Here is a 24,405-nt window from a genome sequence, read left to right as displayed (position 1 = left end):
CTCTACAATATTATGGACTGAAAGTCCATATGTGAAAACACATATGGCCCTTATTATGACGTTGTGTGCCTGCTGTGTAATAACTAAATCCACTACAGAACGTTACGTTTACATACAAATTCCACAAATTACATGTAAATGCATCAGCTTTTTACAGTGTAATACTCACTACTTGAGTACTTTTAAAAGGGTTACTTTTTTACTTTGAGTAATGGTTACAACAGATACTTTAGCTCTACTTGAACTACATTTTTAAGCACGTAATGGTACTTTTACTCAAGTATAATTTTTCAGCACACTTTCCACCACTGACTACTGATGATAATTGAAAGCTGTGCCAGAGATGTCTAAAATTTTATATTTTCCATTACATAAAAATGTGTTTTAATTTCAGTTGTTCAATGTTGATGTTCAGTAAATAATCATAGATAGTACATAGTGTGTGTTTCCTGTAATTATTTTAAAGTCAAGTAATGCATCCTTCATTAAAAAAAAAATCTCTCACTTGTGATATGTGAGCATTTTTACTGTACAAAGCTTGTCAGTAAACTATGAAGGCAAAAAAAATAGAATAAATAAATAAAATAATCAATCGTAATCCAGTTCAATTAATGTTCAATTATTCAAGGTTTTGATTTTAGGCCATATCGCCCAGCCCTAGTTTCAGGCTGGGATTGTGTTTACACTGTGTAACTGCGACACATAATGAAATGCCAAATTACTATCCTCCATTTCAAACTTTTTAAACCCTCGAACACAGAACTTTCCTCTGAACATATCAAGGCATTTACAGTCTCACACTTTATCCATCAGTTCCATCCTAAATGTCTCAATCTCAATCTCGGCCCCTGATGTTTCACGATTTCAATGTTTGTGCATTTTGTGTAGCAGAAATCACGCTCGAATACACACACAAACACAGAGGATGCAAAAAGAAGAGAGGCTCTCCAAAAGCCTGAATAAAAGATTACCCCCCTCATTCAGCACGGGGGTTACAGATAAAATGTTGGACAGAATATTGGGCGAGAAATGTTTCTTCCGAGAGAACCAAGAGGAAATAGAGTGAATTGAAAAGAGAAAGACAGTTGAGGGAGGAGAGCATTCAGCACAGGATATAAAAGGAACAGAGAGAGAGAGAGAGAGAGAGAAGAGAGTGGGGGAGAGAGCAAGAGAGAAAGAGAAAAGGAGAAATAAGAGAGAGAGAGAGAGAGAGAGAGAAAGAGAGAAGGGGGAGGGAGGGCGAGAGAGAGAGAGAAACAGAAAAGAGGAAAGGGAGAGAGACAGAAAAAGACAGGAGAGAAGGGGGAAGGGAGGGAGATAGAAAGAAAAAGAGACACACAAGAGACTCAAAAACCACAGAATAAAATAAAGCAACGTCTGGCTTCGGCTCCATGAAGATAGACAAATATGAATGTAAATAGGAGGCTATATTGTGTGCATGTGAATGAGGCAGGAGTCACACCCTGCAAAACTCAGGCACAAGTTCATTGTGTGGGGCCTACAATCACGGAGGAGCGGCACTCCTCTGCATGTGTGCGCGTCGCCCTGCGGTTTGAGGTTGGGAGGTCAAAGCCTCGACTGACTCCCGCCGCTGCCTTCAAGAGAACAGTTGCCTCATGCCTCCTGCGCGTTTCATCTCATAATCCTGCTAATGGCAGTTAAATGGACCCACGGCACGAGTCTGACCACCTAGCACCGCATCCAATTTGAGTCCGTCCACGCTGAACTCAAATAAAGAGGCCTGTAAATACGAGCAGGTCTGTTGCCTGACCGCAGCACAAGTCTCATTTGCAGAGTCTGGTAAATAGCGTGGACGTCCTTCCGCGCGGCCGTGCTCTTTTGTATTTCTCTCTCTCACCTCGCGGTAACAAATTTCAACCTGAATTACTTTTTCTTTCTCCCAAGTTTCATTCTTTTAAATCAAAACCCCTTTGTCTCTCTCTTCTTTTGTACCTTCCTCTTGTTTCCATGGTTACCCCTCTCTCTGCGCTGTACACTATCTATCTCTCCCTCCGTTTGCCTCTCTGTCTCTCTCACTCTGTTCTTATCTTTCTCATTTTGCTTTCATCTCTGCCTCCCTTCCTCCTGCTTTATCCCACACCCTCCTCACTCCGGCTTTTATCTCTTTTCACTTTCATCTGTCTTTCACCTTTCTCTCCCCTTCAAGCCTGCCATTCCATCATGCTGTTTTTTTTTCTCCGTTTCTTACTTATGGAGAGCGAGAGAGCCGAAGAGAGAGAGGGAGAAAAAGTTTCATCTGTTGCCCTATCAATTCTGCATTTTTAATCACTCTGCATTCACCCAATCCCCTGCTCTGTTTCCACTGGCCCAATCTCTCATTTACATGTGTGCTAGACAGAGTGGTCAGTTCTCTGGTGCTCATCCCTGGGTTGCTTCTTCGTTCTTTAGGCTTTTGGAAGAAGATCTGGCGTGAAGAGAATTACTGAATGAATTAAATGTAATATTGTGTGTCCACATCTCACTATAGTTTATTGCATGGCGTAGATGCCTTGCTTATTACAGGTGCTGTACGTACGTTTTTGACTGTTCTAAATCATTGAACACAATTTGTTTGCAGACATTTAAGAAATATGCCAAGTGAACATTCTTGTTTATCTGAAAAACAATGCTGAAGTCAGATATTCTTTTTTGAAAATGTGATTTACGTGCCGGAACGTCTGTGTTTGTTTTGGTTCTTTTAACCTGCCCACTATCACTTTAGCCAATTATATTTCAGCACCCCGGGATACCTTGATGGAAAACAGCCTATTTGATTGATTGATTGATTAATTTGTTCATTCAGAAAGCCTATCAAAGCATGCGGCCATGACTGACATGCGACCACTGGTGGACAGTAGCAGACTCCAAAATGAGATACAGATTCAGAGTTCCACATGAGGTTACCAATTAGCAAATAATATAAATATTGCGAATGTAAACAATAGATGACAGGTTACATTGTAACCGGGTGTCTTAACAGCACGCTACGTGACAAGATTTGCTGTGATGAGCAATTTGGCTGTTTGCACCAGACGAAACATGACAGAAACTTAAATATAGCCATTCAGAAGCACAGAATATCCACTCACTCATAAAATGGTAGGGTTTATAATTTTATTAATACATATTAAACCTCTTTAACGTGATTAAATGTAGGTGCTGAATCACTAATACGTGGTGGTTTGCATTATTTCAGTTTAATTTCAAATGGTTTATTTTCAAGATCTGAGGTGAACTATCTACTGCTGGTTTCAGTAGTATGGCAATAAATGTCATGTAAAATGGCATTCAAACTCACATTGTTAGCATTTAACACTGAATAAAGCACATGAGGTTTACCAAAGTTAATCATTGTCATTCATTCTGTTGTTCACCTGTGAGAAATAGAAGCCATCTTTAACTTTGAGGTGTTAAGTCTTGTGGTTAGGAGGTGTTTGTCATCCTTTTAATACAGAAAAATATTCCTTCTATCATGTGCCATTGCTTTTATTCATTCATTCATTCGTTCATTTTCTTTATGGCTTACAGTAGTCCCTTTATTAATCTGGGCTAGCCACAGCAGAATAAACCGCCAACTTAGAGAATGTGTTTTACACAGCATATTCCTTTCCAGCTGCAACCTGTCAATGGGAAACACTCATACACTCTCATTCAAACACATACACTACGTACAATATTAGCTTATCCAAGTCACCTGTACCGCATGTCTTTGGACGTGTTGGGACAACCGGAGCACCCGGAGGAAACCCACACTAACACGAGGAGAACATGCAAACTCCACACAGAAATTCCAACTGACACAGCAGAGGCTCGAACCAGCGACCTTTTTGCTGTGAGGAGACAGCACTACCACTGCGTCGCCCCTCTGTTGCTTTTATATAGGTCACAATTTAAATCAGACTTAAAGGTGAAGTAGGTGATCTACCACAACGCAAACAGCTTAGCATAAATCTCTAAATCATAGTTCCTTCCTTGCCGTCTACAGCCAAGCCTCCTCCTGAAATAGGACTAGGAGTAGGAATAGGACTAAGACTAGGCGGAATAGCGGAAAAATCTACATCATTGATGCTGTAAAAGGTCCCTTATGAAACTGAAAATAGTCTTATCAATCTTTCATTGGAAGATTTTAGTGGCTGAACAACACTTCTGTGCAGATATAACCCATTATTAACCACAACATCCACCGTTACATCAGCTTTGCGTAAAGCTAAAACAGTTTTAAAACATAACATTCCCTGTCCAAGAGAAATCCTTCAGACATGGTGTCATCCTTTCTCCAGCGTGCAAAGGTAACTCCAATATTGATTCAGGTTTTTAAAAAGTTTTGATTCAGCACGTTTTTACCAATCATGCGCGAGCACGCATGCTCTCTCTCGTGAACACGAGGCGGTCGGCGGAGCTGCGCACAAATGGCTGCGCAGTTGTTCAAATCTGCATTTGCTGATAGACAGATTGGACTACTTATCTGAATTATGAGAGATGTCGGTCCGACTCTATTTAATTGGATGAACATTTTTTTGTTTATTTTTTTGACCTGCGCTTGCTTTAATCAAGTAGTCAAAATGTGTGTGTTTGTGTATATATATATATATATATATATATATATATATATATATATATATATATATATATATATATATATATATATATATATATATATATATATATATATATATATATATATATATATATTCAGTAAAAGCTGTAGGCAGGGGCAGATTTAACAAATAGGACATTTTTTAAAGCTCTTTTAAGGTCAAAATTATTAGCCTCTTTAAGCAATTTTTTTTCGATAGTCTACAGAACAAACCATCGTTATACAATAACTTACCTAATGATCCAAACTGCCTAGTTAATGTAATTAACCTAGTTAAGCTTTTAAATGTCAAACATGAGCAAGTTTAAATGAATCATAATCATTATAGGAGATAAACAACCACACCATTTAGATTGTATAAAAATCATTCAGCACAGTGTAGATTCATGACTGATTGATTCTTATGAGCTACTGTAGTTCTTTAAATTAATAGTTCGACAAACGAACATCTTTTAATTGCAGCATGGTCAGCGCCAGACTCAACAAATGATTCTTATGAGTCAGGTCTATTAATGAATCTTTGAAAAAGATTAAAATACTTTTTTCACTCTTTAATGGGTCTTTCTGGAAACAGGATCAATACTAGCAGACTAATTAACTAACTGTAGTTTATATAAGCAATGTTAACAAATTACAATCACTTTGCAGAATTTACACAAAATGTTAATTTTACACACAAAAACGCAATTCAAACTGAATCATCTGGTTCATAAATCATCTGGTTGTTTATTATTAAAATAAATATTATACTGATTTTATTCATCTGTTAATTAAAAATGGAAACAGGTTATATCTTTTAAAAGGAACTAAATATTTAACTGGATGGTTTGTGTTTTAATATTGTACCAAATTATATATAATCTACAAAACTGACTGACAGTGAATCTTCCAATGCATGTAAAAAATACATTACAGATGCAATATCCCTCAGTTAACTAAAATCAAACCAAATTTATTATATTTATGTCAACTTTAATAAAAGAGAGTGAAATCTATAATGCTTCAATTCCTTCATATGCCTTGCCTGAGATACCTACAGTGAAAATATTTTATGTAGTAAGACATAACGTGACCTGTCATCCCAGTGCAGTGATAAAGATGTCCATCTCTGGGGGCTACATGCATCCACTGAGGAGAACACACAACTGCAGCTATGTACACACAACTAAATCTTGTTAACAAAGACAACCATAAGACACATAAAAAACTCCTGCAATTAACAAGATTCTCCTAAAGGAGACAGGTTTGCGTGCAAATAAAGGCACCCGAGTGCATCTGATTAGGGCTAAACTGAGTGTTTTATGCATGTCTGTGCACAAAATGCACTATAAAACAGTCCACAGCGTAGTCTGGTTGAGACCGACTGCAGCAGGAGGAAGTGTTGTGCTTGAGATCTGACTGAAACTAACCTCCCTCCCCTGCTCCTTCCCTTTCCCCTTTCCCTTTAAGTACCACAACTATTCAGAAAAGAGAATAAAGAAAACCTGAATAGAGGAAGAGAAGAAATAGAGGTCCCAAAGAGCTAAAGAAAAGTGAGAAAAAAAAAACAATGAAAAGAGAAACAGGAATGAAAAGCAGCCAGAGAGAAAGAAAGAGAAGAAAGAGGGACAGCGAGAGGGAGGGGGAGACAGAGAAAAAGAAGCAGAGCAAAGGCTAGCGCTGAGCGAGAGAAGCGAGAGGAGAAAAAAAATCTTTTTTTTTCCTTTTTTTTAAAGGGATGGATTTAATGGCATAAAATTAAAAGCACAAGAACGTCTTAACCAGCCTACATACTGATGAAGGCAGGAATGAACCTATTTATCTGCTTTAAATGCACTTAGCTATAAAGTCCATCTCAACTACAGAGCTGTCAGAAGATTTCATCATACTCTTCACAGATAAATCTGTGTTAAGTATCAAGAAAGAGGCTTTTATAACAAAATCAAGCATTATCTGCATTTTAATGTCCACTGCATTAAGAATGCATGTCAAAATCAGTTTAAATTAATTAATTTGTGATTCACATAACTTGTTAAAATTCACATAACTTGTAAAATAATTAGGAATATGTCTATTTGCGTGATGGATATGATGCATCAGATTTTAATGGAATTAATGGGTTTATGTTTTTAATGGAAATAAACAAAGACACAAACACACTAGGGCTGCAAAATAATGGATTATTGCAATATTTAGTTTTTCTGCGATAATTATTGCGATAAACAGTTTATATAATTTCACCAGATGACTTGAAAACTGCTATTTGGAATGAATTTATTAGATTAGATAGGTTGGGATAATTCTTTAGGAAAGTTAATTATGCATAAAATGTCAAAAACAAATTACAAGCATAGATTGAATAGTGTTTAATGCTTTTCAGGGCAGTTAAATAGTATTCAAGTACAGAATTTGATTGCAAAAGAACACTGCAAAAGTCCTTGCTGTATAAATAATTCAATATAATCATACGGTATTAAGAGTAAAATTTCTTGTGCCTGAATATTTAGGCCTTAAAAACATGTGCAAATGATAAACTTTCACTACATTATGTTTAAACTCTGCAATATTGAAACAATTGTTTTCTGAATTATTTCTTCTGGTCAACTATATAATCATAACTCTACATTGCATACCTGCAATGTGACTATTGCGGATGAGCACATTGCAATATCGATGCTGAAACCATATATTGTGCAGCCCTAACACACACAATATAAAACTAAATATTTCCTAGCATATTCAAAACAATAATCATTTGATGACTTATTAAATTCATACACTATAATATTAATATTTTGTAGTGGTCTAAAACTCAATTCCTGGAGGGCCACAGCTCTGCGGATTTTAGCTCCAACCACCATTGATTAGTTGCATCAGCTGTGTTTAATTAAGATTGGAGCAAAACTGTGCAGAGCTGCGGCCTTCTAAGAATACAGTTTGAAACTAATATGATATATATAATAACATGTAATGCACATGTCCCTGATATTACATCTCAGCAAGTTTTCCCGCTTAAGAGTGCTTTTACACCAGCCTCATTTAGCTCGGACAGAACACACCAGAATTTGTTTGCCTTTTTGATGCGGTTTGTTTGGGCAAGTGTGAAAGTTGCAATCATTCTCAGGTGTACACCAAAAGCAAACCAAACAAGCAATCAGTGGTGGAAAGAGTACTGAAAAACCATACTCAAGTCAAAGCACCATTACTTGCCTAAAAATATAGTGCAAGTAAAAGTATCTGTTGTAAATATTACTCAATGAATGAGTAAAAAGTAGCCCTCTCTAAAGTACTCAAGAGTAGTGAGTATAACGCTGTAAAAAGCTGATGATTTACATGCAATTTGTGCATGTGTGTGTAAACTAACATTCTGTAGTGCATCTTGTTATTGCTCAGCAGGCACAGAACATCATTAGACATTAATATTAGGTTAAATCTAGGTTGTTTTGTCACATGACCAAAATTCAATGTCTAGTCAGCGTCTAGGGACAACTTTGTTTTGATGTCCAATAATAATGTCAAATGGTGTTCATATTTGATTGACTTTAGGTTGTGTTGGAAAGTGACCAAAATCCAATGTCTTAAACCAACGTTATATTGTCATACTGACATTTATTCATCAGGTGTGCAACCAAAATCCAATGTCTGATAGACGTCATATTGGTAACTTCCACCCAACGTCAAGCTGTAACATCATTACTTTGATATTTGGTTGGTTTTAGGTTGGACGTTGGCCTGACCTTAAGTTCTAGTGTCAACATGATTTTCATTTCCAAACAAAATGCAGCATCTTGAGGTATTTTATTATGATGCCATTTACCTTCTATGTGCGATCTGATTGGACAGGAATCACAGGAGTAATTTTTCTAATCCCCATAGACAAGAAAAAATAAAGTAGTGACTGCAGGTTAAGGGGAAGTAGTGGAGTAAAAGTACCAAGTACTGCACTAAAAATTTACTCAAGGAAGAGTAAAAGTACACATTTATAAAACTACTTTGTAAATTACAATTTCTGAGGAAAACTACTCAATTACAGTAATTTGAGTATTTGTAATTAGTTACTTTACACCACTGCAAGCAATCTGAGACTAAACCACCTCTTTTAGCAAACCCTGTAGAAGTTAGTTTGTAGTGAGAACGCAAACCGATCTCGAACCAACACAAATGCAAAGTACTTCATTTTTTTTGGACTAAACTACTATCTTTTAGTACATTAAGTACAAACTTAGTGTGCGAAAATAGAGCACTTTCATTAAATTACTGAAAAGTGTACTAAGTATACTTAAATAAAGTGCATTTTAGTGCACTTTTTTTTTTTTTTACCTGGGACAGCACATAATTGGATAAACGTAATTGCGTTACCACACTTCCTCCAGAGTAGTAATTTTGGGTGTTTCATTTTTAATTTGTCGACTTCAACTGCAGCTTGGCACTTTCACTTTCATTCAGGAACATTTCATGCATGCCCCCCATGACAAACGAGATATTGGATGCGAGTATGAACTGCTGGTAGAGTGTTGTTTTATTAGAATTTGATATCACATGCCGTATGGGAAAAAACCTCCGCATTTTGCAATGCAGGTGTCTGTGGTCCTTCATTGACTCAGTAGGTGCATAGCATAGTTTCGAACAGCCATGTGTGTATAGACTATCCGGTCACAAAATGCGGTGAAAAACCTACAAGGCGGTAACAGTTTCACATGTCTGTACTGCACTTCAATAATGTGACTAAAATCAGCATACTCCACATCTTAATTTAATTTCAGTTTAGTTCGATTATGACCTTAATAGGATAAAAAAAAAAACAATAATATATATATATATATATATATATATATATATATATATATATATATATATATATATATATATATATATATATATATATATATAATAAAATAAAAATAAAAAATAAAAATCTCTGTGTTCACGTGAAAGGGTAGGGGTCTCCCAATTCTCTTAAGCTTGAAGGCGAAGGGATAGCCCTCGAAAGAGATTTTTCAGGACCACACTTGAAACCAAGAGGTAAGAAAATTTTCCAGAATACAACTATTTTATATTTTGGGCGCGCTTCTGAACATAACCATCACTGGGATATAAGCAGACTGTATAAATTCAAACATAGGCACCTTTTTGCCGAAATTTAAAATTGTTATGAATTGCATGACTGTGTTGGACTCTTCCACAATTTCTAAAGAATTTTCTACTTCATAATTCAAATAATACAAAACCGCAATCATTTTTGTACTATATCTTTAGCAAAGAGAGAAAAAAATAAGGCTGGGGAAAAATCACCTTTCCCCATCTTATCTGATATCCTCGGTTTTACCTCATTTACTCACCCTCATGCTGATTCAAACCCACATGCTTTTGTTTCTTCTATGAAACACAAACACAGATATTTTGAAAAATGTTGCTAAACAAACATTTTAAACAATTTTTAGTCACCACTTCCACTTTATTAACTAAAATAGCTTATTTGTTGTTCCACAGAACAAATAAAGACATACCGGGTTTGGAATGACAATAAATGATGACAGAACTTTCAGTTTTGGGTGAATTATCACTAAAAGGGATGACGGAAAATTCTGTTATCATTTACTCACAATGCATTTGGCAATAAACTCAAACATGTCTGAGTTTCTTTCTTTTGCTGAACTCAAATGAAGATAATCCTTTGTGTTCGACAGAAAAAAACTAGGGGTGTGACGATAACCGCATCACTGCATAACTGCTATACTGAGATCTCAATTGCAGGATGTGGCTCTTACCGTCATCACCTCCCCTTTTTAGTTTAATCTTTATTTTTGCTCGTGAAACTTTCAGAATTGTTTAGAAACAACTAAATAAATAAAATAAATAGAATAATAGGTATGCCCTAAATATTTTCTACTTAAATTACAAATTTAGATTACTAAACGAAAACACTGACATAATTCTTTTATAATAACCAACAAAGGCTATTTTAAGTTTTTTTTTCCCATCAAATCAATTACTCCACAGAAAATATGCATTTTAAAACTATACTCTAATTCATATATCACAAACCTCTATCCACATTTTTAATACAAGTCACTATTTTAAATATTATGAGAATCTGATTTTACCTCAGCGCTGCACTTTCATTATCTCCGTCTCGCTTATGGGTAGTTCAAGTGACCAAATGTTTTAAATTAGTTAAACTGTCCTTACTTTAGTGTAGCCTGTGCCAAACAGGCATAGAAATATCAGCACGTCAATATAGGCTTTGCTAAAAAGCCTGGTCAAATGTAGGTCGGTCTTTCTGTTTTACACAAGCTATAACAGATGCGCATGTGGCGGCTGCGGTGATGAGAGACAACAAATCACATATATTTTGAAAACACAAAATGTTTTGTTAAATACAATAATATAAATAAAATACAAGTGAAATAGTTTAGTTTCGAATAATGCATTTTTGTTTAACTGTTTGATAAAAAAAATAAAAAATAAATACAGTATACAGTATATATAAATACAGTATATATATATATAGCCTATATTACGGCTGCAACAACAAATCCATTAAATTGACAAAAATTGATTACCAAAAGTTTCATAATTGATTCGTTGTGTCACACGACGCGGGGATGTTTGAATATTTATAATAAAATATATAATAATAAAAAAATGAAATAAATTAAGAAAACATTAGTTTAGCACAAAGCGGAGTGAATGGAGAGATTATATATAGCCTACAGCAGCCACAACTATGAAATAAAAACCCCTGCAATTGACATAAATGGTGTGTGGGGGTGTCACAGCAGCTAAAATATGTACAGATGCAGTGCGACCTGTTTAGAGTTTATTGGCGCAGCTCGCGCAAATGATGCTCTCTTTGTAGCAAGTGCAGCCATTGTATTTCCAGTGTTTTGAGCTGCTATGACAAAAGCGGAGCTATTGGCCCTATGTAGCGTCTCCTCCAGCCGTGTGACCTCTTCCAAAAGCTCCGCAAGTCTCCTGCAAATTTATTCCGGCTCCGTGATCCCCAAAAATAAGTTAACATATCTGGAAATCATGGCGACGAGAGTGAATGAGCAAGAGGACAGATCGATAGAGGAACAGTGATGGTCTAAGCATTACATTGCTTTGGTTAAATAAATAGAGCAGTAAAGATATCGCAAGTGTAAATCAACCCCTCTCGCTCAGTGAGAGATCTGCTGTCAATAGTTGGAGACGAGCAAAACATTTAAATGGTTCAGCATGCATTTAAGCCCTTTTTTTACATAAAACAACTGAAAGTTCTGTGTTGTTACAATATTGCAAGTTCACTAAAAGCTGGCTGGAATCATTAGATAAAAATATAAAAAAAACTTAATTTATTTTTTAACATGAATATTTAATAATATAACTTATCGTAATATACTTTTTGCAATTTATAGGCCTATTTTCTTTTAGTAAAGAAGCATTAGATATATAGGTGTGCATTTTACCTTCTTATGCATCAAATGTGCATTCCAAACTTGTTCTTAATTGAGACATGTTGAATTCATTTTTCATTATTTGCTTTGTTTCCAAATTGCATTGTAATTTTTCACAACAATTTTTTAGATCTGTGTTTTATTATTTTCTGTGGCTGCTCATTCTGTTGTGGCAACCCCTGATAAATGCGGGACTAAGCCGAAGTAAAATGAATGGATGAATTATTTTCTGTAAAGCTGCTACTGGCAATGATATGTTCACACCTAAAGAGATGTGTTTAAGGTATTATATGTAGCATCCTTGATTTATTCACTTAGGTAACGGAATATCTTTTCTTAAGGTTCATATTTAAAGGGAAAATGTGCTCAATGCACTATAAAGCTTGAAGCATTAGAATCGGTGCTCAGTATCAGCCGATCAGCATGACAAGGAATTGGTATTCAATATAGGCAGCAAAAATCTTGATCGGAGCATCCCTAGCTTTGACCCAACTTGGCTGTCAGAGCAGCAATACTCCCTCTGGCTGTATAAGACTGATCTTGGTAAGTCTGTAAATACACCCTTAAGAAAAAGGAAGAATACTTAAGTTAAGGTCATGTAAAAGTATACTTTATTTAGTAAGCATACTAATATCAAATGTACAAGTAGTGTACTTGAAATGTTATTCCAGAAGCCCATTAAAATACACTGCAGTGACAAAAGCTGCACACTTTGTGGATAAAAAAGATATCCACAAAGTGTGCATGCGGCAGCGCCGGATCGCTCAGCCGCCGCATCTGGCTTGATTGACTCAGGCTGGAATCGGGTAGTGAGTCCAGGCATCCGGAGTAGGTCCAGCAGAGGTAGTCAGTCTGAGCTCTAAGGGATAAGTCCGGCAGGCGAGAAACTAGCCAGAACTGTGTTTTGCTATCTGGGTGGTTAGGCGTGTATCAGCAAACTAATAAAGCCCGAAAAAAGCCCTGAACTTAGCGAATAAACAGTGTTCCACCAGGATCATGTATGTCAGAAACTATAGTTTACTGCTGAACTCATTTTGGCATGGTAAAATAACACAGAAATCGAATAATAACATTTCAGTCTCCTGCCGAAGTTCAGACGCGCTGCTTTGAGAAACTGTCAATCACAGCTGTCAATCACGATGACACGTCCAGCATTAAATTACTGCTAAAAACAAACTGTTTACAAAAATGAAGATCTGCACCTATTTCAGCACAATAACCAGTGCCTTAATCGACCAGAACCATCTTTCGGGACATTTTATTGCAAGTGTAATAATTTTTTTTATTTGGGCTTAAGTCTCCTTCATTAATACGGAGGAGGCGGGCTTTATGACTTGTACTGCAGCCAGCCCCCAGGGGGCGATCTAACGGCCGAGACCTTCACTCAAACGCAGGCTTGCGGCACACTTGGTCTGAACAGCCATGCCATGCCACCAATCCCCCCTACACTCAAAAAAATGAATTTTGGCTTTAGTTGGTCCAAAGAATTTAACTATGTTTAAATTAAACAATTCACTTATGTTTGTGTATTAAAAATAAAAGTGTTGTGTTGGAAAAAAATAGAAAAAGTAAGTTTTCATATTTATACAGCTCGCTTAATTAACATGAATGAAAGGGAGTTGTGTTGCTTCTGCAGTACTGCATTTTGGTCAATAGATGGAGTAATATCTGCACATGCGCAGTTTCAAAACAACACAGGAAGTAAGAAGATTCAAACCATAACGATCACTCTCAGCTCGGCGCCATATTATGGGAATCAAAAGATGAAGAATACAGTACAAATTGAGAACGTGCACAAAGCTTTGCCCAATGTGGACACACAGGTGAGATTTTATTTACTTTTTATGTATTTATATTGAGGCTGTGACAACATTTGGGTCATTAATGTACTCCCTTGTTATACTCTGTTGTGTTTGTGTATAGTATTGTTGTGAAATTGCCATGTTCCCTGAGTCTTTTTCACATTAATGACAAATAAATTTGTAGTTTTTTGCATTCCTGTGAAATTTTATACTTTGTGTATATTAACTCCCCCCAAATAAAGTTGCAAACGTTGGTAGTAAGGAATAGTCATGTTAGAATAGTCTAAGCTTTTCACTCATCATATCACACGTGCTGCTGATAATGTGACAATAAAAGTGATTTGATTTTTGATTTGATTTGATAGTCTCTATTTTAAATGAGTGTCAAGCTGTTTGTCAAGTTTGAATGGCAGTTTTGATAACTAAATATTAATTAAAAGGTGGTGTTGGCACATTTTTATTATACAAGCCTGTTAACTTTAAAAAAAAAAAAAACCTGACAAGCATATGTGACACTTAAATAGGATGACATCTAGCATGATGACATATTTAATGTAAGCTTATTTGTTTCGTCATCTAACACATTTAAACTTTTAAGTTTAGTAGTTTGCAGTGTTTTTTTTTTTTCATTTTTATTATTATAAATATATTATTCTATATTATATATATTTATATTATTATATTTTATTATTACAAATCTTTGCTCACTCACATCTATTTTCTCCCTCACAGGTTTACAACTCAACCTCTAAAGTCCCATATCTGGCTGAGGAGACTGTGGATCATCCAGGTACTATGCCTTTAGATGCCTATACACACATTAAAATGATGTACAGTAAAAATTATTAGTAATTTTAACTACTAATTATTTAGTAAATTACTAATTGTCACTTCATGTCATTTAGAACATCACCAGTGGAAAAAAAGGTGTGAATGCATCCTCAAAGCCCCTAAGTGAGGGAGTACATGGTAAGCTATTTACATTTATTTATTTTTTTTAACATTTTGTATTTTCGTCTTAAACCAATTCCTCCTTTCACCTTTGATCTGTTGGTAAATGTTTAATTTTTTTATCTGACATTTTTAGGATGTTGGGCATGATGAAGCACAAACCTTGATGTGCAACACCACCTTATGGATCTACAGTAGCTACATTAACATTTAGCAGACTCTTTTGAAGAACCTTACAATTGAGGAGATATTCAGCAAATCAACAAGAACAGGCAATACACCCAAGATGTGCTAATTATACAATGAATGTTAAGAATTAAGAATTCTTTTACATGTGGTTTGTCAAGCCCACTCACCTGTGTGAAGCAGACTTCATGCACAATGTTGTTGTTTTTTATTTTTTGTGTTTGTTTTTTAGATATAGGGAGTGGTTGTAAGAAAGTGTCTGGTGCAAATGTGCAGAAATGGTGCAAATGTCAGAGATGAATGTTCTGTGATGGTTGGTTTAATTTATGGTTTAGTGCTGATCATGTTACTTTGCTTTAAAATGTTAATCTTTCTTTGAACAACTGAAGTGTTATCTGCTTTTTCAGTGTAAAGAAGGTACAGTATAGTTTACAAAAGAAGACTTAATTTTTCTAAGTATATTTTTATGAATCATTTGAAGGCGGAATATTATTTTTGAATGTTTTGTTGTAATGTATGAAAAGTATCATTTTGAAAAGTGTATTTTTATGATGCTTTTGTAAGCATATTTTTGTAAATAATTTATTGTTTTTAATTTACTTTATACTTGTATTACTATTATTTTAATAGTATTAATATTTAAAATTATTGTAATAAGTAAAGATACAGATTAAGACAATTTTTAGATTTTGATAATTATTTGATTGCCGGAAAATGTGTAAAATTGTAAAAATGCTATTGAATAAACTCAATGAAACGGAAACTGTTTTTTTATTTGGTTAAACATAACAATATCAATTTTAGAATAGTTAAACTTAAATAACTACATTGAATAAAGCTAAATTATAAATGTTACGTTGATTGAACTAAACAACATTACATTACCTTTATGTAACTAACTTAAGTTCACTAAAATTAATATTCTTTCTTAAAGGTAACTTAACTCGGTTACGTGGAACCAGTGGACAAAAAAAAGTTAATTAACGCCAACATATCATTTTTTTGAGTGTAGTTTGTAGTGAGAATGCAAACCAATCTCAAACCAATACAAATACAAAAAGTACTTTGCCTATATATGTTTAACCGACATACCACTTTATTCTTTGCTTCATCACCGCGGTAACAAAAAATCTGTTACCGTCAGAGGACTAGTAAAAATAAACTTAAAGATTTGAAACCCCTTGAGAGAGTAAATATTGAATACATTTTTTTTTTTAAATTGTGCTAACCAATTATTCACTAATAAAATAGAAATCGTATCAGCTATTGAACTCCATAGTAATTGCTTTTCCAACTATAGAAGTCAACAGTTACAGCTGTCATTTTTTCTAAATAATTTCCTTTGTGTTTAACAGAAACAATAAACCAAGAAAGATGTGAAACCACTTGAGGGAGAGTAAATAGTGAATATGTTTCAATTTTTGAGTGAACAATCCCTTAATTATTACTTAATAATACTTATTCACAGAAACAAAAAAACAATAATACAGAATGTCTTCTCCAATATACACACTTCCATCACTGTGTAGTAAGGCAGCATATTTGTCCAAGATTGTCAGCCATACAGTTCCTCTCATCCTGCCAGCAGACATGATGTCACGATAAACAATTTGATACCGGGTATCAAAGATGCAATCTGTAATTGAAAACAATGACCTTCCATCTGCTCTCCAGCTATACTGCATACGACTACCAATAATAATAGATGCTGGGAGATGGAGAACGAAGGAGCATGGTACAGCGTGCAGTGCACTACCTGTTTAAGACAAGTGTGGAACGGCTGTTATCCCCCATACAATCTCACATAACATAACCTAATAAATTATGGACTACACAAGATCTCATTGTGTTTTGTGTGCACTGCAGCGAAGGCGATTCAGAGATGTGGAGACGCGCTTTAAGGAACCACCCTGAACAGTCTAGCAATTCCCTTTCAACCACCTAAGACACCCTCGCAACCGCATAGCAACATGCTAAAACCACTGAGAACACGATAGATATTGCATGACAATACCGGCAACCTTTCACAACACCGTACTTAGCCTTGTGGTGGTGAGATTCGCATGTTGAAACAAAGCTTATATTTCTATTCAGAAAACCTAAAAGTCAAATCCCATATCAAATCTCTCCCAACATAATTCTGCGACCCATCAATCATAGTATTTACAAGTTTCTTTATTTGTTAACACAACCTTGTCGACCCAAGGGAAGTTTAACTACTTTAATTTTTATTAAAGTATTTTTATTATTTTTTTTAGAATCAATTATATGAAAATGAACAATTGCAGAATGTAAGGTCTGAATCGGCCGGGTGTGAATAGACTGTGCGTGTGATCGGAATTTGTAACACAATAATTCCACAAGTCTGAAACTTTGATTTGCAATAATTGAAGCCAAGCAGCCTGTTCTCAGTGTTAATACATAGCTTTTGAGTACATTTATACAGTGCTCAGCATATACAGTTGAAGTAAGAATTATTAGCACCCCCCTTAATTTTTTTTTTCTTCTTTTTTTAATATTTCCCAAATTACGTTTAACAAGGAAAGAACATTTTCACAGTATGTCTGATAATGTTTTTTCCGCTGGAGAAAGTGTTATTTGTTTTATTTCAGCTAGAATAAAAGCAGTTTTTAATTTTTTAAACACCATTTTAAGGTCAAAATTATTAGCCCCTTTAAGTTATTTTTTTTTTCGATAGTCTACAGAACAAACCATCATTATACAATAACTTGCCCAATTACCCTAACCTGCCTAGTTAAGCTAATTAACCTAGTTAAGCCTTTAAATGTCACTTAAAACTGTATAGAAGTGTCTTGAAAAATATCTAGACAAATATTATTTACTGTTATCATGGCAAAGATTAAATGAATCAGTTATTAGAAATGAGTTATTAAAACTGAATAAATGTGTTGAAGAAATCTTCTCTCCGTTAAACAGAAATTGGGGGAAAAATCTATCTTTTAAATTTATAGGGTCACACTTTACAATAAGGTTCATTAGTTAATGTTAATTAATGCATTTACTAACATGAACAAACAATGAACAATACATTTACTACTGTATTTATTCATGATAGTTAACGTTAGTTAATGAAAATACAGTTGTTCATTGTTAGTTCATGTTAACTCATGATGCATTAACTAATGTTAACAAGCATGGACTTGGATGTTAATAATGAATTAGTAAATATTCAATTATGATTAATAAATGCTGTACATGTGTTGTTCATGATTAGTTCTTGTTAGAAAATGCATTAACTAATGAACTTTATTGTAAAGTGTTACCATTTATATTTTTAATAGGAAGCTATACTATATTATATTTGTGCATATACATCAGATTAGTCAGTACTGAAACCAAATCTGAAGCTTATCTAACAAAATAACTTACGATAATGGTCTAAAAACTACACCCAAATTTATGTTATAGAAATATATTAAATATAAATAAAAAAAGAGGAAAAATCAAGAGAACCAAGAAAATAGAAAGATTTTGTTGAAATTTATTTCATCAATATTTTGCTTAAATTTAATTGTATTGTCTTTTGAATTTTAAATATATTGATTAAAATACTAATTAAGTAACCAAACATAAATTGGTTTTGTTTAAATGCACCAAAATACACTGCCTATGTTGACTGAGAAATGGATACAAATAGTTATTTTTAAAATGGGGTGCACTCAATTATGCTGAGCACTGTAGCTATATATATATATATATATATATATATATATATATATATATATATATATATATATATATATATATATATATAATAACTGATTTATTTTATCTTTGCCATGATGACAGTAACTAATATTTTACTTTATATTTTTCAAGACACTTCTATTGACCTTATTCTAAAATGCGGAAGTGCGCCTGTTTTCGCGATTGTCTTAGAACTTCTGATTCAGTCGCCTATGGGAGAAATGACTAGGAATAATAAACGGCAGAAAATGGCCAAACTACTTGCTCAACAAACAAATGTTTGCATGACTACACAGACCAAGTAGCATATTGAGTCATGAGACAAAAAGATTCAAATGGCAGCGCCCGCTCGACAGCTGAGAATAAGGTGAATACAGCTTAAAGTGACAGCTTAACTAGGTTAATAAAGTGAACTAGTCAGGTTAGGGTTATTTTCAAGTTATTCTATAACGATGGTTTGTTCTGTAGACTATCGAAAAAAAAATTTGGCTTAAAGGGGCTAATAATATTGCCCCAAAAATGTTTTTTTTTAAAAATTAAAAACTGCTTTTATTGTAGCCGAAAAAAAATAATAAAAAAATAATAAAATAAAAAAATAAAAAGGGTACTAATAATTATGACTTCAACTGCATATATATATTAATCGAAATTCACAACTAATTGAAAATCCGATTCTGATTTTGGCTTCTACGATTATGAAAAACCATTAATCGAAATAAATGATTGTTCCATTATTTACAGCCCCCTTTCCAGTTGTAAACATCCGTGGCTCTTAAAAGCGTGAACTAAACCGCAGGCTCCTGTGTGTGTGTGTGTGTGTGTGTGTTTATTATACACTACTACTGTGCACACAGTCAGAAGCATGCGGTCACCTTGTGGTCTCATTCGAACACTGTGACGAGCTGAGCATATTAAGTCATCTTAATGCGAGCGGTTTAATGGTCAAATAGGTGTCAAAATGCTGTGTTTACTGATTGTTAATATTAACCCTAATATGAGTAATAAACAAATAAGTTGAGGATCAAAAGAAACGTGAAAGCGAAACCATTAAAGTGACAGCGCGCAATTCCTGCTGCCGTCTGTTTTTATCATTATTATTCAAATGACAAAAGGAGAAAATCCCTCACACTGCTCTTGACTGAGGGACTTTTGTAGCTAAAGTGTTTTTCTTAAAGTTAAGATGCTTAAATCACAGTTTGTTTCATATTTTTTATTCTGTTGTATTTATTTCTCTTTATAAAAATAACTGTATATGTACAGTTCAGAAGTCAGAATTATTAGCTCTCCTGAATATTAGCAACCCTTTTCCCCCAAATTCTGTTTAATGGAAAAAATATTTTTTTTCAACACAATTCTAAACATTATAGTTTTAATAACTTGTGTCTAATAACTAATTTCTTTTATCTTTGGTATGATGACAGCACATACTATTTGACCAGATATTTTTCAAAATACAAGCATTCAAATTCAACGGCTTAATTAGGGTAATTAGGCAAGTCATTGTATAACAGTAGATTCTTCTGCAGACAATAAAAAATATATATTGCCTAAAGGGGCTAATGATATTGACCTAAAAATAGGTTTCAAAATATTTAAACCTGCTTTTATTCTAGCCGAAATAAAATGAATAAGACTTTCTCCAGAAGAAAAAAATATTATAGGAAATACTGTTAAAATTCCTTGCTGTGTTAAACATAATTTGGGAAATATTTATTTTAAAAATTATTCTCAGGAGCGCTAATAATTTTAACTTCAACATTAATCGTTTTGAATAATTGTGATCACAATTATGACCTAAATAATCGTGATTATGATTTTTCCCAAAATCGAGCAGCCCTAGTGTGTGTGTGTATATATATATATATATATATATATATATATATATATATATATATATATATATATATATATATATATATATATATATATATATATATATATATATAAAATGATGTGTACTTCATTGCGTACTACATAGTGTACAAATGGTTTGGTTGAAGAGAAACATGGAGAACAATACTGGATTTTGTTTCCAGTGCATGCTCCTTTCTCTGTGTACAAATGTACATTATGCAACAAGGAAGCTTTGGGAAGAAATTAATAATTTTCTACCATTCACAAGTGAAACGGTTCTCCTCTCCACAAAAGGTTATAGGTCAACCAAACTACAGACTTGCTTTCCACTCAGTGATCTCTACATATAAATGATTGATAGATTGTATTATATATATTATAGATCAGTGTTTCTAAAATCCCCTTCTCAATGTCAACTTGGCAACGCTCATGTATCATCTAAAATTTTCAGTAAATACAACTTTGGTTGGTTGTGCTCAGAACTTATAATTATGGTATTTCAGACTGATGTCTAGCAGCAACTCTGCAGTTAAAATCAATGGCATAACATGTTTTTGTTTATACAAAAAAAAAAAAAAGACAGCATGCAATGAATAATTAAAGCAAAACTGGAAACAACAGCAATCACTGGCAAGAGTTCAAACTTTATAAATATGAGCAGAGATGTATTGTGATGATTAACAGTGTGGGTGCACATACAAAGTGATCTTCATACGTGACACTGTTGGATATATACCATTACAAAGCAGGGCAAACAGAAAGCGATAACACATTCATCCATATAGTACAACAAACAGTGCAAATGTGAAAAGTACAATATGTGCTAAAAATTCACAGAACTCATGAAACAGTAGACAAGTACTCAACTGGGATGACCTATGCAATGTGTGCATTTAGTGGACATTTTACAAATCCAGGAGAAGTAAATAGCACAATGATGCTTGTAAGGCAAACGCAGTCTAAAAAAATCAAATTACACTCTAAGCACATTCATACTTTAGGGCTGTGCGATTTGGGGAAATAATTGCAATATTTTTGACGAATATTGTAATTTCGATTTGATTGGCGATTTAATTTTGTAGTCAAGCTTCCGCTCAATAATCTGTATTGTAGCTTCTCACTCCTAAATAAGTGTTGGTTTAAAACAAACTAAACAGAAAAGATATTAACTTTAATGTTCATTCAAAATCAAATCTGTTTTTAAATATTCAGAAATTAAACAAAGATTTTTCTCAAGAGCAAGCAGTACATCCAAATAAAATTAACTCACCGTTCTGTGAACAAGTTCAACTCAAATTATAGGGAGATAATGTAGGTTTTTATATATATATATATATATATATATATATATATATATATATATATATATATATATATATATATATAACGAAATAATAATAATAATTCTAAAAATACAGAACACTAAGCAAACTAAAATGACTGATAAGAGGCAGATTGGAATATTGTGATTGGGCAGAATGAAAGTGTGCTCACACAATTGGCTAGTAAGACTGTCACACACAGATGGCAGTCACGCATTTGCTTGGGGAAATTAAATCATACAAATATATTCCATAGCGCAGCCTCTTGCGATAAGCTTGCGATTAATCGCACAGCCCTAATTTGTAGCATAAGAGATGGGTCAAAGTGGAGACTTCTCATTTTCATCAAAGTAAATTGACAAAAGTATACATTAAAAAAAAACAAATGAACATAAGAAAACTTTACAAATTTTCATAAAATGTCACAATGTATGTGAAATAATATTTAAATGTCATTGTGTGTAACAGAAACTATTTATTATGATTTGTATTTATTATAATAAAGGCGCAAGCACATAAAAGAATAGGTGATCAAGTTGACACATGGGTAAAAAAAAAAAAAAACTACTCTCTATGTGGACAAACCCAATGTTGGGTTAGTTTATGTTAAATATAATTAAGTTAGCTTTGTCCATATTTGACCCAGCATTTCAACCCAAGCTTTCCTAGTGGTTTAAATCAGTGGTTCCCAAAGCGGGGGTCGCGAGACAATGAGCTGGGGTTGCTTGGCGATTTCCAAAAATCTAATTCATTTTTTAAAAAAGTATTATAATGACTATAGTTTATTCATAACCTACAGAAGCACAAAATAGTAGTTAATAGTAACATTCTTAACATTTAAAAAAAATTAGATGACTTTTTTTAATGCGCATACTGGAATTTGAGCTAAAAGTGTTTCCATCGCAGTTTATGTGCATCTTTTCTTGTCAATTAAAAAGTTTATCCTACTCAGTTTTGCACATATGTTTTTTTATGCACATTTTTAAAATGTATGCACATCATGGCGTTTTCATCAACTGTTTTTTATGCGCATATCGAAAATGTGCATAAAAATAAGTGGATGGAAACATAGCTATTGACAGTTTGACAAGATCCAATTAATGACCAATGCAATCAATTTCACCTCTGATAAAATTTTGCCAAAATCAGAAGTTTTGAGCCACGCATCCAGCACTAGGGCTTCTTCTATGATTACTGGTAAACCCAAGAAACCATAGAAGTACAGCTTGACACATTTAGCATGACAACATCGAACCAAGACTTTCCATCGTCACCACCATTTTCATTTATTTTCCATTTTTCTTTTCAAGAAAGCCATTATCAAAATCAATGCTAGAGATTGTTTTTATTTGCCAGCCCCCATTTCATTTCTGTGAGTGAATGTAGTGCACCGTCACCAAACGTGTCACAGATTGATGATGTACTGTAAACCTCTGGAGGAGTCTTGACTTTCTTGCTTATACCGTAACTGAAAACATGTTTGTTAAGCCTTTAAAGCATTATTTAACAACTATAGATATTTAAAAGGACAGGGACAGAGATGCTCACCTAATGCCATACCGCAATATCTGCAATTGAGGTAAAGTTGGGTTTTATTTGCACATTCGTTTAGTGATAACTTGTGACGTGCTCTCTTTATTGTTCACCATGGTACTTTGAATAGTCTATTATCACATGGAAGTATGACTTCAAAACAACACCTTTATTGATTGTAAACAATGTTCCACGTTGATAGTCATTGGCTAATAATATGATTTCACTATTTAGAATTAGCAATGAATACTTATCTGAAATTTTATTTTCAAGAAGAAAATCCAAATGTGTGAATAATCCAACTTTACCTCAATGTATCTGCAATTAATCCTTAAAGATTGTGGTCTTGGTTTTTGTACTACTCTTCTATCCAGACAACAACAAAAAAGTTTGAACATTTTTGACATTGAAATGAATGTGCATACAAGTAACTCAAACGATTTCATCTCAACTAAACTTGGCCTAATTTCAGTCAAGCTGTTGGCCTTAGTGAGTAATTTGGACATATATTAAACTTGTAGACAAAAAAAAGGTAAGTTGTCAAACAACTGTGAGCACATATAATCTCAACATTATTGACATGCTGATTTTCTCTAAATATCAATGTTTGCATTATTACCTTTAAATGAACACTATAACTAATGAGAAAACAACAATCAACGTGAAATAAATCAGCAAAATTATTTACCATCTGCAGCAGTTAGCTTTCCGCCATCTTGGCTCGGGCACGCCTCTGAAAACCTCAGGTAGGCTATCACAAATTAACGGAGTTAACCCGGCGTCGTTTGATAATTCGATAGCACAGCTTTCCACCTGTAGCAAAGGCAAAGGCATATCCACAGACAGGAAATTGACATTCAAGTAAGAATATTGATGTTCAAGTTTGTCTTTACATGTTCTGTAATATACTACAAATATTTGAGATGAGTTTCAAATTTAGTAAAACAATTGGGAATTGACGTTTTATGTGAGCCACTGCCCTCTATACGACAGATACTGCACTGCAAGGTGAGCAGTGCAAAATGAGTTACAAATTA

The 24,405-nt window shown here is 33.9% G+C and overlaps 1 protein-coding gene across 8 annotated transcripts in view; it reads right to left on the bottom strand.

The window, feature by feature from the left end:
• Positions 1–24,103, bottom strand: part of znf710a (zinc finger protein 710a) — a 48,365-nt gene extending 24,262 nt beyond the window's left edge. For 7 of the 8 annotated variants that reach the window (XR_015514195.1, XR_015514194.1, XR_015514196.1 and 4 more), the window contains exon 1: positions 24,057–24,103. Coding sequence is in view for 2 of the 8 variants with exons in the window: in XM_087291628.1 (XP_087147754.1) it covers positions 24,057–24,059 (3 nt within the window). In the remaining 6 variants the exon portion in view is untranslated. 8 annotated transcript variants of the gene reach the window in all.
• Between the last annotated feature and the right edge of the window lie 302 nt (positions 24,104–24,405).

Source organism: Danio rerio, chromosome 18 (assembly GCF_052040795.2).
Source record: "Danio rerio strain M-AB ecotype USA chromosome 18, GRCz13ab, whole genome shotgun sequence".
Taxonomy (NCBI): domain Eukaryota; kingdom Metazoa; phylum Chordata; class Actinopteri; order Cypriniformes; family Danionidae; genus Danio; species Danio rerio.
Note: the sequence above shows the minus strand (reverse complement) of the source record. Positions and strands in the feature narration are given on the sequence as shown.